At 43.5% G+C, this 18,386-nt stretch overlaps 1 protein-coding gene across 17 annotated transcripts in view; it reads right to left on the bottom strand.

The window, feature by feature from the left end:
• Positions 1-18,386, bottom strand: part of LOC107223939 (CUGBP Elav-like family member 4) — a 530,321-nt gene that overhangs the window by 46,586 nt on the left and 465,349 nt on the right. For 13 of the 17 annotated variants that reach the window (XM_046733417.1, XM_046733411.1, XM_046733414.1 and 10 more), the window contains 2 exons: positions 17,383-17,431; positions 6,752-6,877 (listed from right to left, as the gene is read on the bottom strand). In XM_046733417.1, the coding sequence (XP_046589373.1) occupies positions 6,752-6,877; positions 17,383-17,431 (175 nt within the window). Of the gene's footprint in view, positions 1-6,751; positions 6,878-9,911; positions 10,003-17,382; positions 17,432-18,386 lie in introns of those variants that run through there. The other 4 variants (XM_046733424.1, XM_046733425.1, XM_046733427.1 and 1 more) reach the window with 3 other exon arrangements.

Genomic DNA, 18,386 nt, shown 5'->3' with positions numbered 1-18,386 from the left:
TAATTAGAGTTAGATAGAATATCGTTTGCACTGACGAAGGGTACGTGTAATAAATCCTTAAAACGCGTGCCGTTAATCCGAAAGTTGGAATAATAAATGGAGGCAAAAGCATTCGGGGGGAAGCATTGCGCACGGTTTCGATGGCGGCGTTAAGGGCTCGGGGAATCTATTGCGTCCATATTTTGGATGCCGCAATACTAAATCAGGTTGAGCAGACGAGAAGGGTATCGAACGGGGTTGCAGGGGGGGGGGGGGCTGCTATCGAAAATCCAAAGGCCAAAATATATCAAGGTATAAATCATGTTTCCCCGAGGTTGTAGGATGAAAACGAGAGCGTCCTGTCATCCTCGTACGTCCTATATGACGTATTCATTAATCGCTTAGCTCCTAAATCCCTCACGCAGCTGGTCTCGAAATGTTTCCGTCCATATACACGCACACGGCATATACCTAAAAACGTATATACATATTGTATATCGGAGAGTAATACGAGTCGAACGAGAGAAAGTGGTGGGTTGAGGGAGGGAGCGGGGGGGGGGGGGGCAAGGAAACGGGGGAAACGAGGAAACGAGGATGGACAACGGGCGCGGGACGACGGGTCCTCGGGGAGAGGATTAGGACCGACATATTGAGAGCTTCTACCAGAAGCACCCTCTGTTAAGCGGACCGTACTGCGGAGTGTGGACCGGTACCTACCGGCGAACTACACACCCTTACCCCCCATGGACAGTGGTTTATATCTACGTGCGCTGGTCTCTGCGAGTCCTCGGGGTGCGCCAACGCACACAAAGGCTTGACGGGTAGGGTGTGCATCCCCTTCGAGTGCAAAACATATTCCCTCCCCATCCCCACCCCACCACCCCCGGCAAACGTTCTGCTACGTTTCGATATCACTGCGGTGTGGCAGCGACCGCACCTACCTGCTACACTAAAAATACTGCAAAGAATTAACAAGCGCTACGCACCTTTTTACTGTACGGCAGAAGAATTCGCGATGTGGCTCATTGGGATACGCTGCGGTGAATCATTTGTTACTTAGTTCAGGTTCAGGATGAGTTTGAAACTGACTGAATAATGACTTATCATTACAGCGCGGATGATGTATATTCACAGTAGGGTATGAATAGCAAGGGTGTTTTTTTTTTTTATGGATTTAAACTTTTGTGCTCAAGACAAATTCTAAACGTTAGTTTTTGCTAAAATTTTTTTCCTCAAGTCTGAAAGGTTTTTCATTATGAAAAACAGACTTTCGACAGTTCAACTTGGTTTCACTTTGATGTAAATAATAACATTTTTTGTTTCCAATTAGAAAAAAAGATTCTAATATACTTTGATAGAATTTTTTCTACGATAAAAATAATGTTTAGACCCTGTTCCGCCAAAAAAAAGCATATTGTCTTTATCTGAAATACAGTATTTGTTCGTCTAAAAAACGGGTGAAGCAAATATTTTACTTTAGTTTTTTTCTAGCGTAGAAGAAAATCCTTTCACCGGATCATGTCCACGGGGAGAAATAATCGATTTGTCATATTTCTCGGCACGGGTGTCTTTCCTGCACACGTGACCCGCATTGATACGTACCGATCATAAATATCCATCATCCTTTATTACCGATAGGTGCGGCTTAGTGACAGCCTCGTGCCATCGGCCACCTTACACCGTTCGCAATGCGATAAAAATTTATTTTCATTTATTCGCTCAAGTATTATTCTCTCGTCGTTTTTATTATTCACCTCGTTCATTTTTCGAAAGCATGCAACGCGATAGCTGCGCCGATGATTCCGGGCAACTTGTGACACGTGGTCGCGAATAATGGAGTGTCCGTAGGTATATTCGCGCCGGTCCGACAGAGGCGCGTTAATATTATACTTTAGGGGAGGATTGCTTTGAAAGTCGGTCGCAGTAAGAGGTAGGGAGAATTCAGCATTGTTCCGGCAAGCTTTTCCGCGACCATTTATACAGCGCGCCGCCCCCGCTATCTGGCCGGCAGCCATATCCTCCTCTCTCCACCCTCTTTTCCGGTACACCTTTAACTCCCGGAGAAGCTGCACCCGTGCAGCACATTGCGAACGATGGCGAGAAACACTCGGGACTTATTTCGAATAACGTTTCGTTCCATTATTCATAAACATTTCGTAATCTCCTTAGCTTGAGGAATTGCAGTTCACCTCATCTAGGAAATTATATTGTATTATGAGGAGCAATACTTGCGCGCAAAAATTGGACGATCTTTCCCGGCGAGGATTCCAGCGCTTTGAACCTCCTCGAGTCGCTGTGTCAGGATAACGGAGATAACTAGGTCACAATAATTCGCTGCACCCTTATGTACGTGATTCATTGTCTCTCGCATTCCTTCGCCGTCCAATTCGCCGCGCGGGAAATAAGTCACGTCCACTTTTCCGAAACCTTTCAAGATACTAAGGTTCCACTCACAGCTCGGAAGGGTTTATACTTCCCTCCCCCTCCCGTCGTCGGACCGTGCCGGAGGGAAGGAAAATAATAATTGCTCGGCCGCGAAACGTGATTTCACGTGGGTATATCCTCTTCTCTTCACACGCTTCTCTGCGCTCATTTCTCGCGAGGCCGTAAAGAACATTGATATCGATTTTACCCGAGGCGTGTTTATCCACTTTATCGGCTCTTGTATTAATCAACTTTGTATCGCACGGAATTCTCTGACGAATTGGTTAGTCGTAATTGTCTTACAGGATTTACGTTGGGATGAGGATATCAGACCATAAATAAATGAAATGCATATTGAAATCCATCGTACGCGCAAAAGTTGAGTAATTAACTGATTGACACGCATCGGTGTAATCGAATGTCACTGCTTCTGTTGAACGTACGCAGAAAAAAATCACAGTCATAACTTGTGCATGCACGCACAAACTTGAACTCTGTAAGCTTGCCTACAAGTTGCAAAGTATAACAATGACTGCGGCTTTACTGTATTTTTATTCGATTTCATGAAAGCGTTGTATATTCACGGTGTACCTTTTTTTTTCATCCAGTCTTGAAATAACTTACCGTCATTTCAGAGAAACCCAAGTCCATGAACTTTGCATAGTCGTTTCTGTGATATACGATCGTTTTACTCGGTATTCAGCTGACACCAGAATTCAGACTTTTTCAAACACCCATTCCGTACACACGGAATAGATACAAAAAATTACAGAAATTCGAAAGAATTTTCAAAAATCTTTACTTCTCAAATAAATAATCTGAGTTTCATATCCGGTTTTGCTGTCTTTTTTCACCATAGCAAGAGATTTTTGTAATTGATTTGTACAAGTTTGACAGGATGTGAAATTTTTATAAATTTTTCTGCAATGAAACACATTTTTCTTTGCCTTTTTTCGTCTCCCGTGAATTTTTCAAAATGTGCAACTCGTATCGTTATATAACGCGGTTCTAGTCGCGCTGCTGCATGCGATAAGAAAAGACCAAACGAACCACGATGCCGTTTGGGTTAAGTAAATGCCTGTACAAAGCCTTACCACAAGAAATTCCGACACGTTTGATATTCTCAGGAGCACGATGAAGCACAATACTGGAAAAGTCCTGCGGAACCACATTCGGTGATGGTTCCCTGACGAAACTAAATGAAAATCTGCCAAGGCGTGTCGAGTGGCTTCGAGTCATCGAGGAAACGCACATGAGCGGATAAATGAGGATGCGGAGTGCTCGTTCGCATATCGCTAAGCCTGCGTCATTCGTAGGTCGCGTCTGTTCCGGCTCGTCCTCCACACCTCGGCAATATGGCTCCTGATCCTGACCCTAGAAGTGATCTCTCTATTACAGGCTGGATTAGCTGGTTATGAAACTTGCCGCAGACGGCTCACTCACTCGCTGTATACGTAGAGCGAAAACTGGCGCCCTGATGAACTCTATCCAGAAAGTTTCGCCTACGCGTCAAGGAAACCGGCGACCTCCGTGCCTCGAGCCGCTGTTACGACGACGGGGTTGAATTCTACTTAGTCTGATGTCAAAACATCTCGCCGAAATTTGTTCAACAATTACGCATTGTGAGATTGTAATTTGCACTGATTTTATGCGATGTGTTTATTGGAGTGTGGAGTCTAGTCTGTAAGGATTCAAATATAATCACAAACGAGTAACAGCAACGTGATTGTAAAACATTAATACGGAATGAATGCTGGATTCTTGATTTTGAGGCTGACGAAGAGACCTCAACGTACATTGTTGAAAGTATTCGAGTACCTATCTTGTTTGTGTAATATCAAGTTGATTCGAATTTGCGTAAATTTTATTCCCAATAAGAGACGTTCGTACAACAGATCTTTTGACGAACGTGTCGACGAAAGGTTTGTAAAAAAATGAACGGAACCAAATTAAATATGCGTAAGCTGCACATATTGTTTTAGATATTGATTTATGGCGAAATTTCGAATAGCAAAAGTTCTCTGAGGTATAAAAAAATTGGAAGACAATAGGGATGCTCGATAGTTTCTACGCGATACAAGAAACATCTTGAGAAATATACGTGGGAATTTTTCGCCATTGGGGATAATTTGAAAATTGAAATTCCTCGTGGACGTGCAACGAGATACCTCGGTACCTTTTTACGAGTTGCGCAGTGTATATTCCGTCTATACGGCATTCAGATGACAGCGCGAGATCAGCCCCTTCGTTTCTCTGTACTAGTTCACTTTGTTCGCGCGACTTTAATCAAAGAGCCGAAAGGCAAGCGAAACACTCTTTGAGGGTTTCAGGCGGCAGGGCGACGTTCTTGGCTGAAACGACAAGATGCGTCTTTCTGCCCAATGGATCGCCCGCCACGTTGCCATCTACGGCTCCGAATCAAAATCTTATTAACTGTTGAAAGTGAGTTTCGCTTGAAAGTGGAATTTAATTACATTCGCGCCTCACTCCCTCCCCACCCCCCCGCGACCCTCCCATTTTCTCCCCACCTCCGATCGTTACTTTCAGTAGTCCACCCAATTTCCACCCTTCTGTTACTCGCAGGCCTCATTTCTGAATAAAAATATTCAAATTACTGCTTTGGCCGGCGAAAATTATTGAGCCTCCGTCTCTACCAATCTCCGCTTTTCACCCTCGGGGCAACCCGTAAGGTCGAAATTATTTCGCTTTCACGCCGATACTTCATGTTATTTACCCCATCTTTGTCTCTCTATCTCTCTATCTCTCTCTCTCTTTTAGGTGCGTGTACGTACATCAGGGTGTTTCAGAAAAGAATAATTCACAATTTTCCACAGTGGCACCCCTTACAGAGTTTGTTTTTTTCACTTTTTTGCACATTTTTTTAAATTGCGAATCAACACGTTGTAGCACTTCAATCATTATTTCTTTCCTGACATTTAGTGGAACGCTCTTCTTTAGACAAACCTATCTCTTTTTATCTAAAAAACAAAATTTTTTACGGAGAGCCATTGTGGAAAATCGCAAATTATTTTTTTCTGAAACACCCCAATGTTTGAATACGTATCTATCGTATATCCGTCTCATGTGCGGTTTGCACTATCGCGCCGGTATTACTCCTCTCATTCATCCAAGTTTATGACGCTCCAAAGCTTTTGGTGTATAGATTGCTTCTCCTACTTTTCTCGAAGGTGATTTTCTTTTCTGACCAGCGAGATTATGTACTCTCTCTATTTCTAAACCTGTTTCAGTACACTATGTTCTCATTCTCCCGTGGTTTCGCACGTACGAATTGTTTCAATGATTGCCACAAAACTACGAAAACGAAGTATTCACCGATCGATGGATGACACAAATTTGACGTTTCAAATAAATTATTCGCAACAAGACTGCAGCTTTACGGAAAGTAAACATTTTCTCCGTGAAACTTCCAAACCATTTCCTATAAAGTAAAAATACAAAATTGGTTTTCCGTCGTCGTGGTATACCCAAAAAGAAACTAAGGGTAATTAAATCTAAACAGTGAAAGTGAATGAGAATTCGCATTCTCTCCGGCAAAGATTCTTATCCAAAGCGTTTCGTTGCGTCGGTTTCCTCGTAAATACTGTAGCCCATTGCTCCTTTCCATTACTTATCACGTGAAACAATTCGGCATCTCGGTGCAGCGCCAGAGAATTTCGGAGACACGTTGGCACCGCGGAATACCGAATCGGTTGTATTGAAAATCCAGTCCAGGGTATCATTATTAATCCTGCAAGGTGCTAGCGACGTGGGGGCCCTAATGGATACACAAATAACTAGTGAAACTCGCCGGGGTTCGCAGGCAGGCAGGCAGCGCCCTAGGGTGTAGGGGACTTCGCCGGGACTTCGTTGGGGGTGGGATTGAGACTCGAAGGAGGCCTCGGAGGGATTACGGTCCGCGCTCCAAAATTACTTGTGACTCAGGCCCGCCGAATCTGACCCCCGCACCACCGCCGTGCTGCCTGCCTGGAGTTGCCCCACATACACGCTGCACCCTCCTCATCGGCTCGCCCCGGGGTTGTACACATGTCGAGTAAATATACATATATCTAGGCATGTACGCCGCGTTTGGAACGAAGGTCTGTAAGAAGCATTGCATCGCGTCACGTATCGTATCGTATCAGGTATCTTTGTACATGGATTTGGATTATCGAGCCCTCGGCGAATGTAAAATGAGGAAGCTTGTTGTTTTCATTCTTATTATTATTTTTATTACTGTTTTCAATTGATTTTCAATCACACGCAGGCAATCGAATCGGTTCCTTTGATGTTCGCCGAACGATTATAGCGGTTGATTTAACTCGAGGAGGAGAAATGTTGAGGTACTCACCTTTGCTGGTGCCGTCTGGTCCTCGGAGAATCGTGCACTCTTCTATTGTACCAAATGCCGCGAACAACTGTCTGATATCCTCTTCTGTCTGTTGCTTGCTTAGCATTCCCACGAACAGCTTTCTGTCTGCATCCCGTAGCCGTGTCGAATGGGGGTGGGTAGTGGTGGTGTTTTTTAAGGAAAAGAAAAGAAAAGAGAAATACTTTAGTCACGTATAGTACGTCGGGAAACCAATTATCATCCATTAAGAAAAACCTTGCGGCTAACACCGACAACAACAAAGTTACACGTTTTACATCAGCATCCACCATCCTAATATACATATATATAATAAATGTGTATATATATATATATATATATATATATATATATATAAATATATATATATGTATATACGTAGCATCAAATCATATTTATGCATATGTGTACATATTACGTCTGTGCTAACGCTGGGCTGAGACATTCGTACAGGGGACTCGATACGTTCAAGGTGTCCGATTGTGCAACGCGAGGCTGGGGTCGACGTTTGGCATGCTGAACCGTTTGGACATGGTTGTGAAATTGAAACGGCGGATCGCGCATATATCGATGTTTAACATACCTACGCTGCGATAAAGTGTAGAGTAATTTGGATGAAAGAATTGCAAAGTGATGCCAGCACGCTGCACGAATAACAATAATTACAAAATTCAAGCGAGTTGACAAAGTGAAAAAACATGGGAACACAAAGGGTTGATCCGTCCGTTAGCCCAAAGCGTCGCGTTACTTTTGGAGCGGGGTCGAGTTTTTATGCTTGGCAAGAAAATAAATAAATAAATAAATAAATAAATCAACAGAGAAATAAAAAATAAAAGGAGCATTGAAAAAAATTATTTCAAACGAAACTTTTCTCCCGTTACCAATTTTTTCTCGCCACTTTACATGTAGTTTGTTTTCGATCGGAATGAAAAATCAATGGCAAACAGCTTAAATATTGTATACTGTGATTCGCGAAATTTTCTACAATATTATCTGCAGTAATGTGACAATGTGTGAGAAAGAAAAAGCGATGCTCCTCGCCCCCGCGTTACGACGAATATACCTTGAACGAGAATTCCAAACACGGTGCACAAGCCACATATTTGTTGGGGTTACACGCCATTTAAATATTTAAAACAGCATCATCACAATAAATGCTTACAATCAGCGCACTGCAGCTATTTCTAACTTGTGCACAGAGCAATAGTATAATAAGTAGATAATATAAGATTGACTGAAATACAGTGAAAATTCACATTATTCATATTAATTCTTGACGTTGCGTTATTATAACACGTCACGGTTTCGAGGCGATAATGTTTCAAATCATGTTACGTTACCAGGTAAAGATATACTTGAAATTTATCATCTGCCATTTCGCTAAGCATAATTTGGGCCTGATTGTTGGTTGCTGTACGTATAACAACGTTTTCTGTATGCGTGTGTGCATAAATATACATAGCAAGTATGCATATGCACACGCAAGTCACGTGTGTGTGAAAAATAATATACGAATTCAAATATACGAATAAATGACTCATGATCACCGGGCGTTACCGATAATAACAATGATGATATTAATGATGTGTGTAAATTCATGTTATATAACCGCTTTTCACCGAAGCTTAGAAATATCTGCACTGGGTTACGTTATTACGACTAACAAGGTTGAGGGGACTGGGGGAAGTATCACAAAATCACGTCTAGGTAATACAATAAGAAATTGAACTCACACCATAATCAGAAAAATATTTACAGATGCATGTATATATGTATATATATACACACGTATTTATACGAATATATATAAATATATAAAAAAAAACATCGACAACGGTACAACACATTGAACGATCGAGCGACTATATAATATGTGGTATGTATATGGTCACATCTGCAAAAAGGGACTATGTAAATAAATGATTAAGTAGCAACCATCATCAATATAGCAATTAAACGTGAAATAACCAATGTGAAAGGGCTGTGGGGTGGGGGGGGGTGGGGGGGGGGTGGAGGTGAAAAAGAGAAACAGTAGCAAAATATTTGATATTTGTGGGGTGGGATATATTCGTTGCGTGAGTCGTGACGTTGAGTAGACGCTCTTAACGAAGGAATATGAGAAGAACAAAAAATACGGAGAATATGGTCAGAATGGAATGGAGAGGTGAAAAAGAAGACGACAGGAAAGAGCTTTACTTCGTAGAAAGCCTGTATTGGGCTCGCTTCGTCCCGAATCGGACTCGCTGATTTATTTCTGAATCTTGAAAAGTGAAAAGTTTTTTTTTTGTAATTAATTTGCATGTACCTATATGTACACATAAGAGCGTCTACTTACATCGGAGCGTTACGAGGCATATATAATTATAACGAAATAACAATAATTCAATAAACAGGGTAAAAACACGAACGACAGTTTTACGGCTACACGAGTCAGTCACGCACGTGGCACGTACAACACTTCTAATATGATTGGCACACGGACGTGACAGTATATAGAAATATAGAAATGGACGATCGGTGATTGGAGTCGGATGATGGGGTGGGGGGAAGAAGGGGATGATGATGATGATGATGATGATGATGATACACACGCGGTATGTAGATATTAGATCGAACACCACTGATTAACACGAGTGAGTTATTATACGTTGACGAGATGATGATTGAACGTTTCTGACGAGCTGCAAGCAAGTGGTAGTCATCGGTTGGTAACGCGCGTCGCCCATCGATCTTGAGTGTGTACAACGGAATTGAATGAAGTTATTTTCCTTCACTTTTCTTCTTTCATCGCGGCGAGAAAAGCAAATGACGAAAATGAGAAATGTTTCACTTCTCTTCGCGTGATGTAAAAATCACGGTGAAGAGAGTTTTAGATGTGAACTTTCGAATCCGCGATATCAGCAACGTCGTTGATGGGGGGAATCGTTATGAGGGGGAGGGAGGGGGGGGGGGGGAGAGGGTCCCGGGATTTGGAGAGTTGAGGTGGGAAATTAGCGATTAGCGAATGAAACTCTGCAGCAAACTGTGCTGGCCGAGTCACCGGTGATGGCGTGATGAGGGAAGAAAGTTCTTTTTTCATTTTGTAGAGAAGTAGAATAGAAGTCTGGAAGGAAGCTAGCTATCTCCTGGAAGTCGAAGTTACCTTCAGCAGCCGCCACTGGTGCCTCCTACTTCCAGAAGATTGCACTGGCGCTCCCGTCGTCCATCATGCACTCTGTAATACAGAACAGAAACAAAGATGGCATTGTGCCCATAAACCAGGTCATCATCATCAACGTACGGTGTGGGTGTCTGTCGGTGATAAAAAAGAAAATAATTAATTTCACAGAAATGAGAGAAACAGAAACGAATAAATAAATAAATTAACATAGCATGTATAGTATATCGATGCAGATCACTCAAAATTAGCGGTATGTTATATGAACAATCTACAGAAGTATGCCTCGTCAGAATCGTCAAGGATCACCTCTCGTTTAATTCACATTCGTAAATGGTATGAATTTCTGACTGTAATCAATATTTCTCTGGTACTTTTATACTTTCATTTTAATGTACAGTGCGAGATATTTCTTCGAGTATTCCATTCGTTCATCGGGTATAGGTAATATATTATTGTAATCTAACGATCGTTGTAATGCAGTTCATGTTCTTTAATTGAATCACTAGAAAAAAAAGGATCGTTCGAATCAAACATATATTTTCCATCAGGAGCTAAATTTTATTTAATTTTACCAAATATATCGTTATCTCGACGAAAAATTATCACGGCGGTAACAATATACATTGTTTCGCTATCCATAATGAATTATTTTGATTCACCAACAATTCTTTTCTCTCAGTGTAGAAATCTCGGATAGAGGAAATTCGTCCGAGTAAGGGAGGTAAGGTACCTGGACAACAAGTGCAACTTTTCGCTAATATCGTGGGCGCGTTGACTCTGCGAAATACGGGAAACCTCCCAATCTTGGGGCTATCCTTGCAAAATACAAAGGGGATTAAAATAATCAGATAACAACGCTACAATTGGCAACTAGATTCGTAAGTATTTTTCACCGCAGGCAGATCGCTTCCAGCACCTGATTCGAAGTGACGGCAGCCGTCGTGGTAAGACGCGAGCCGCGACGCGCTTACTCGCGATTTTTAAATCGAGCGAGAAATAGCGAGAAGGGTTAAAAAGTGGGCTAAATTTCAGCCGTTTCAATTTCAGGCAAAAGTAGACCGAACCTCCCTCTCTTTCTCTCTCTCTCTCTCTGCAGAATTGACGTCTCGAAACACGGGGTTGGTTCTGTTTCCAGCACTCCCGGCGGGCTGGTTCAACGCGCGTGTAATAAGGCATTTAAGGAGAAGTGGCCGAGGTGAGGCGGAGAGCCCGTATGTAGGTGACGCGACGAGGGGCGCCGTCGACGTCGTCAGGGCAGCTCCGGGCTCTGGGGCGCATTTAAGGATTTGTCTCGGGAAATTAGATTCTTGGCCCACTTGCGCACGGCCCCAGGATCCGGGGCACGGACCTCGGTTTTCGTCGCCTATTGTCCCGCCGAGACGAGGAATTCGACTTCCGCCTCGCGGTGGAGCGCTAACAGGCCTCCACCCCCCAGGTTCGACAAAAATTAACCCCCAGCGCGCCGGAATTATAACGACTCTCATGCCTCGGTCCCCGTCTTGAAACGAACTTTTCGGTTTCTATTCCGCGAAATGGTGGCAAACGTTCCCCCGCGACTCGCTTCACGAGGCACAAACTTCCGACGACGGTGTTTTGCCATCCTTAACCCGAATTACCGTGTAATTTACTTCCGGAACTAATTCGCGTCGTCAGAATCGGGGCTTCCATTATTTTAGTAATTTTTTTTTTTTTTTCATTTCTGTTATCATGCCAGTGATTATCTGGAAGTTCACCGATCAATACTATTATTATTAATATCGACGTGATTTGATGGCCCGATTAGATAAAAAAATTCTTCTTCTGCAGAATCAATGACTTTTTCTTTACACTTACGAACCTGACAGACAATCCGTTTTTCTTCGAATTAGATTTTCGTCCTTGTGATAAATTAATCTGTTCAGCCAGAAGGACGATCATATATTGCGTCAAATAATTTGTGATTAATGCATGAATTTCTTATCTTAATAAAACAAATTTACCATAACAGATTCAGTAAGACTGTACGACTGAATATCATGTTCGAAAAAAATCTTCACTGAAAATAATCAGACTTCTATAGTTAAATAATTATTGGAATATTCTAATACTCTTGCGTGTAATTTTTAGAATCACTCGTTGGAAATTTCCGTCTCCGTTAAAAAGGACGAGTAAAATATTTCAGTTGCCAATTTTATCTTTGCTAAACACAGCCCCGACGTATGAATAAATAAATAACTGTAGAGGGGAAGCAAATAGGTTCTTAATCATGGTAAATGATGACTTGTGAACAAAGTTTTGATGAGCAGCGTTATATGGAACGCTTTACGAGGTGTATGTGTACAAGGTGTACAATGAGGAATTTGAAAAGAGTGAATAAAAACTATGTCGACGGACCGTGCCGAACTTTTAAGAGCAGCGCCCGGCCCAAGGAACAAAGCGTCTTCAAACCACTTACTTAATCACGCCGAATGATAATACTTTGTTTATCGAAGTAGCGGTGATGAAAAATTAACCCCCGGGAAATTATCTCGTCCTGCACGAGCGCCTCGAGTTGCGTGGTTGTTCCCTTGTTCATTCTCTCTCTCTCTCTCTCTCTCTTTCTCTCTTTCCCTCTCTCCCTCTACCTCTCAGTTTGAGGAAACTTTTAAGCGAGTTAACGCATGTCGAATAGACCGCAAGGGTGGAGCTGGGCGAAACGAAGAAGAGCCGGTCGGTTAACGGCAAGCAATTTACAGAGAAACGCATTTAATATTTAAGTCAGCACTTTCCCGTTCGTGCGGCCGGTGAAAACTCGAATTCGGTCGGGGAGATGCGGGAAAGAAGGGTGTACGCGTGTATAGCCGACGAGGAAGCGAAAGAGGCTGGAATTTCACGATCAAAATCACCGTCACCGCCAAGACTTTCCTTTCGAAACCCTCCTCCCCCGGCTTCTCTTTTTTTCACTTCCGATCTTTTCGCGAAGCGGTATACATTTTCCATCCCCACATATGCAGCGTTATAGATATATAGTCAAGGGCTCGCGATCGTAATTCTTCGACGTCAGCCGAGCCTATCGAGACATGTAATTGAGGGCGAGACCCCGAAGATATTCGATTTATGCATTTTCCGGGAAAAATCTTTGTAACTCGATCCAAACGTTATCCCGATAGTGAAGTTGGCCCTGGCGGAGGTGGGCGAAGGTAGGGCGATGTGATAGTGCGATACCGTGGGATACGCGTTTATCTGGAGCAGGCGAACGGCTGCGAGGGGGTGGAGGGGACGCGGAGTCGGGGCCCGAAGGGAGGTAGGAGCAAGGTGGAGCCAAGGTGGTTTCGCCGAGGGATCGAAACTTATCTACTTGCTCAACTGGTGCCGCTACATCGTCGGCCTCTCAAACTCTCGATCTCTCTCTCTCTCCCTCTCTCTCTTTCTCTCGCTCTCCTCGTCCGATTGAACGCGAATTGCCATAGCGGCGCGAGAGCCGTGAGTTAGTCCGAAACTTGGCGAGATACGCATTTCTTGAATCCGCGGGGGTTTTATCAATGCACAATTAACTCCGAGCAAAGAACCTCGCCTTCGTGGCTCGTTCGAAATCCCGCGGGAAAGAACAAGAAAAGTAAGTGGGAAGGTATGAAACACGAAAAAGAGATAAAGGAGCGAGCGTATTCCCGTGATCGGGAAAAAAAGGAAACAGGGAGAACTTCACCTGTTTCTTTTTCATCTTTTTTTTCTTTTTCTCTTCATTGTCCGACTCGGCGGAGGGAACCACCGACCGACTGACGCGTGGCGGTTGAGTATATCTGTGATAACCACGGTATGGCCGCAGCCCCTGACGCAGAAGAGGCTGCGCAGCGAAGATAAGACCGCGAGCTGATACTTTTCGTGGGCTTTAGCACCGTTCGAATGGAAGCGCCCAGCAGCAGAAGCAGCGAACCCGGGGGTGAAGGGCGAGCCGGGTTTCCTCAACCGAACCGTGACGTCACCAGGGGCAAGACAAAGGTGGAAAGTTCCCCGAATGTTGGGTTTGGATGTGAAGCCTTAGGGCGCGCAATGAAATATATTTGTATACATTAACCTGGCAGCTATTCTAAAACAATTCTACAGCTCTGCTCTCTCTCTCTATATCTCTCGAGTTTCCCCCTCGAGCTATCAGACAGATAGTGGCAAGAAATTTGGCTGGAAGAAAAAAGTGTCAAGTCGGGGAAACAGCGCGGCAAGGTGCAGCCTCGGCCATCAGTAACAGCTCCACCCCATCCCGACAGACATTAAAGATAACGTAGAGACCCCTTAACGCGTTGCAATTAAAATTTGATCTAGCCTTTGTATTACTAATAGGCCATTACTCCGGGGAGTTAAGTTGCCTTAAAGTGTCTCCGCGGCGAGTGGGATCTATAAATGACGTAATTAAGTGGCACGAGGGTCCAAGATGGTCCGTAGAGGGCAACCTTTATTGGGGAAAAAGCCTACAGCCTCCGACTCGGGAAACAATGAAGCCATCCGAAGGGAAGAATAGAATAAAACACGTTTTCCAGTAAGCTCGTCGAAAAAGGGTTCACCGAAATTTCTCTCTTCCTTCCACTTTCTTTTTTTTTTTTTCTTTTTTCCTTTTTCTCAACGCTCGGGTTCAAGGGTCTTTCCAAGCGGACTTTTCGGAGATATCGACGCTGCTGGAATTAGGTCCCCGTATAACACACGATAGCTTGCCTTCCTGCGCGACCCACTCTTACAGGATTGAAATCGGAGCCAGTAGTTGACACAATTATTTTTTTTTACCCCAATCAATTTTCAATTCACTGAAATCGGTGTCAATTCACAAAACACAGTGATTGATTCTGCGATGATGAAACCAACTGCCAACAACGACGAAATCGTAACTATCAATCGACAGTGCAAAGTGTTATAAAATATGTATGTAAATTTTTCAAATTTTCATCCAAACTCGCAAGCGAGGGAGAAAAAAAATTGAAAGCTCGAGACGGAGAAGTTGCCCCATTTTTCTGCACTCGCATCACGCCGAAAACGATTCTTCAGAATAAAAAGAAGGATAAATTTCAAACAGATTGCAATCCCCTCGAATGTACGGGTATATATACCGATAAGATAACGCTCGAGAAGATTGAAGGCTGACAAAATTTGTTACGCTGGTACAGCGCCCACGATGAAAACTCACTAAACCGCAATTGATACTCGGAACTTAGGGGAAGACGGTCAATACCGTCTCCATGGTCTCCGCGTGTAGCCCGACTGTATCTATACCGCGAGTATAGTCACGTATGCTCGGCTGCATAGGACGGAGGTATGGCATAGAAACCTGCTCGGTGACGTTGACTACTCGGTAGCAGCGAACGGGGTCCGGGGGAGAGATTTTGTAGAGGGGTGCCGGCATTGCGAGCGGCCGGAGATTACAATGGCATCTCCTCGAGATTAGCATATGAATTACAACCCCTTTCCATCTCGGCTGCGGTTATCCGGGACGGAGAGAAGTGCGACAATACGGATGCAGGCCGCGAAGTCATGCGGGCAAAGCGTACTCGGGCCACCTGCTTAAGATCCGGAAAGTGCTTCGGATGGATACCGGTACGACACCGCCGAGTGTACAGAGTGCAAAATAGAAGAGGCCCGACGGAACATTCGTCGTAGACTACATTGGAAATGGCGATGACACTTTCCGGATGTCAAATTTACAGCGGTTTAAGGAACGTTAACACGCTTCAAGTTGAATTGACTGCTCACTTTGCATGATGAAAATAAGACCTGGAAATCCGAAAGCGATTTCACCATTGCACTCTTGGCGGGGAGAAAAAGGAACGATATCCTGATTCAGTGTCAACTAAATATTTGATTGGACGTAATTGATTTTTAATGAAAACGTGAAAAGAATCCTCCTCGCTGAAGGTTGTTGGGTTTTCTAAACATTTTACCGCCGTTTGTTTACTGGTTGAAGTGGTTCGGTGAGCTCGAGTAGAGGGGAAACGAGCTACCGACGTTGTTGGATGAATCGAGTCGTAAGTGACCCGTCAGGATCAGAAGAATACCGAAAAGCCTAGAGGAGTCGTTCCTTGTTTGTCGGAGTATAAAGAAGACGTAGAAAACGTCGCTAATTGCCGACAGGTTGAAAATAACGATGCGAAAGGAAGGACCGGCTCAAGCAGCGATAACAACTCCTGGCATTGCCGTATACGCGACTCGTGCGGTGGATCGAACTTCTACAACCCCGTCAGTGTCTAGCCAGCCACCCTGCACCTAATGCCGTTTTCCCGTAGCACTCGTCACCCGGTAAGACGGTAGCACAGCCGGCGAACAACGCCGATTCTTTGGGCGCGTGGGCGCAAATGATGTCGTTACAAAAAGCGAGCGTTGGAGGGTATTCTGGAAACGTGGGTAGATAACATCGCTAACAGCTGGCGTGCGTCTTATCTCTTTAGCATCGATAGGCTTATTGCGCCGCGTATCCCCGGCCAACGAAGGTCTCCGCACTACACTAAAATTCATGCATTCTCGTCCGTGCGACGTGTCTTGTCACGTGTCAATTTTTTTTTATCGTTTTTTTAGTTTTTCGTGCTTTCGGCGTCGCGCGAATTAGGCAGTCGAAAGAGTGATAGCGGCATGCGTGCGATGGCATTTGTGGTTCGAAAGGTGGCAACTCGTCGATCGATATACCCGCGGCTCGATCCCCGTAAGCTTATGGAAAACCTGTATTACGGTTTCAATTATTGAGCTGTTTTTGCTAAATATTCCATTAGTCACGGTCCATTTTTACATTATGTCCCGTGTCAAGTACATGCCGTAACGCGCTTGGAGAGAGAAAAAGAGGGAGGAACTGTCTAGAAACCAATTTGTCTTGTGAAGGAGAGTGACATGTATGAGTAATAATATTGTCATGGTACGATTCAAAGCCTCCGAAAATATAGGCACAGGTGTATATTTGCTCAAAGTGTTCTCATCGAAAGTAAGTCGTAACGTTACGAATGCGGGAAATTCAACGCTAGGCTAATGACGAGAATATTACTGAAGTCAATTTGCGCAACGTGATTCAAGTCAAAGACTTATCCTCATGTGAATATAGAAGCAGCAAATTCATTCCGTCAAATGATTTACTTTTCTGCACTCTGCGAACGACTAATCTTGTATAGATGGAAATTTAGCCTGTAATAAGCGGGTCGACGTGACACGTGCAGATAATCATGTTTCAAGAGCTAAAATATTCGGTATATATATATATATATATATATATATACTGTTATAATTAAATTTAGAGGGAGGGTGGTTTAAAAACGTTCTCGGAAAGTCGTCGTGTTCGCGTTATTATAAGCAGGGGAAAAAAAAATTTGAAAAAATTGAAACCCTTTGAGCTCTTCGGAAAGTAAAATTCGATTACTTTCGAAAAACGCTTGAGTTACCGAAGGGTCGATAACCATGAATTACAGCAGTAATTAATGCGGTAAATTTAAATTACAATTGTCACATTGGTAATTAATTATCCTGCTTTTCTCACCTCCGCGGTTTTCACTGTCCGCCGGTTTCACTTGAATAGCACGGTTCATCTGAAACAGAAAATTAACTGGAATTAGTCATTGAATTTCACCGACCAGACATGACGAAATTTTCTTTAACGAGACGTCAGCGGCAGTATGATGTACATCGCTGAGTAAAACAGCCCTTTCAAAGTTCTGTCGCAAAGTTCTCTTTGCTTAGTAACAGCTAGTAGCTTTGAACGTGTGCCTGCCTACTCCAGGCACAAAAAGATTTGATTGCATACGTACGTCGGTGGCAAGAGGAAATACGTGAAAGACGACTCAATCTCATCGTGGCAGGCACATAAACAAGTATCCCGAGTCTAACCAAGTAATATATTTTTATCGATTATCATCGCTCTCTGCAGGCAGGAAAAAAAATAAGAGCAAGTGGACGGAGAATAACGGAAAAAACATTACAAGGGTCTAAAATCTATTTCCGGACGTCGTTTTCTCTCTCTCTCTCTCTCTCCTTCCTTCTCTCTACCTGTTACAAACCTCCGCATGGAGGAAGACGTGGCAGCTGAGAGGAGAGATTGGAAGGTAGAAGAAAAATTGGTACACCTCGAACTCCCCGTCAGAAACGTATGACGGAGGCTTGCAAATATAGAAGTTCGCCTTCCGTTGCCGCGGCTCTTGGAGCTGCCGAGTCAATAATCAAACTTGAATAAGGGATTTTCAGCAGCCAAGAAGGTTGATCGAAGTGACTGGTGAAGAAGGGTGAGAGTTGAATATAGAGACGCTGAGTTATCGCGGTTTAGATTGCTGTAGAAGTCACGTAATTGACGCGTCTCTCTCCTGTGCGAATGAAATACGAATAGAGGTTATTACGGATCAGTGAGAGTCGAAGTTAAAAATATCGGATAATTCAGTTGGGAAGATTTCGGAATATGGAACCATTTTCAATTTTAAGGGGACACGTCAGTAAAACTTCAAACTCTTTTGATGCACATTGTATTTGAATGATATCAGTGGAGCTTGATGC

The sequence above is a fragment of the Neodiprion lecontei genome, chromosome 3 (genome assembly GCF_021901455.1).
Source record: "Neodiprion lecontei isolate iyNeoLeco1 chromosome 3, iyNeoLeco1.1, whole genome shotgun sequence".
Classification (NCBI taxonomy): Eukaryota; Metazoa; Arthropoda; class Insecta; order Hymenoptera; family Diprionidae; genus Neodiprion; species Neodiprion lecontei.
The sequence above is the reverse complement of the archived record's forward strand: the minus strand, read 5'-3'. Positions and strand labels throughout refer to the sequence as shown.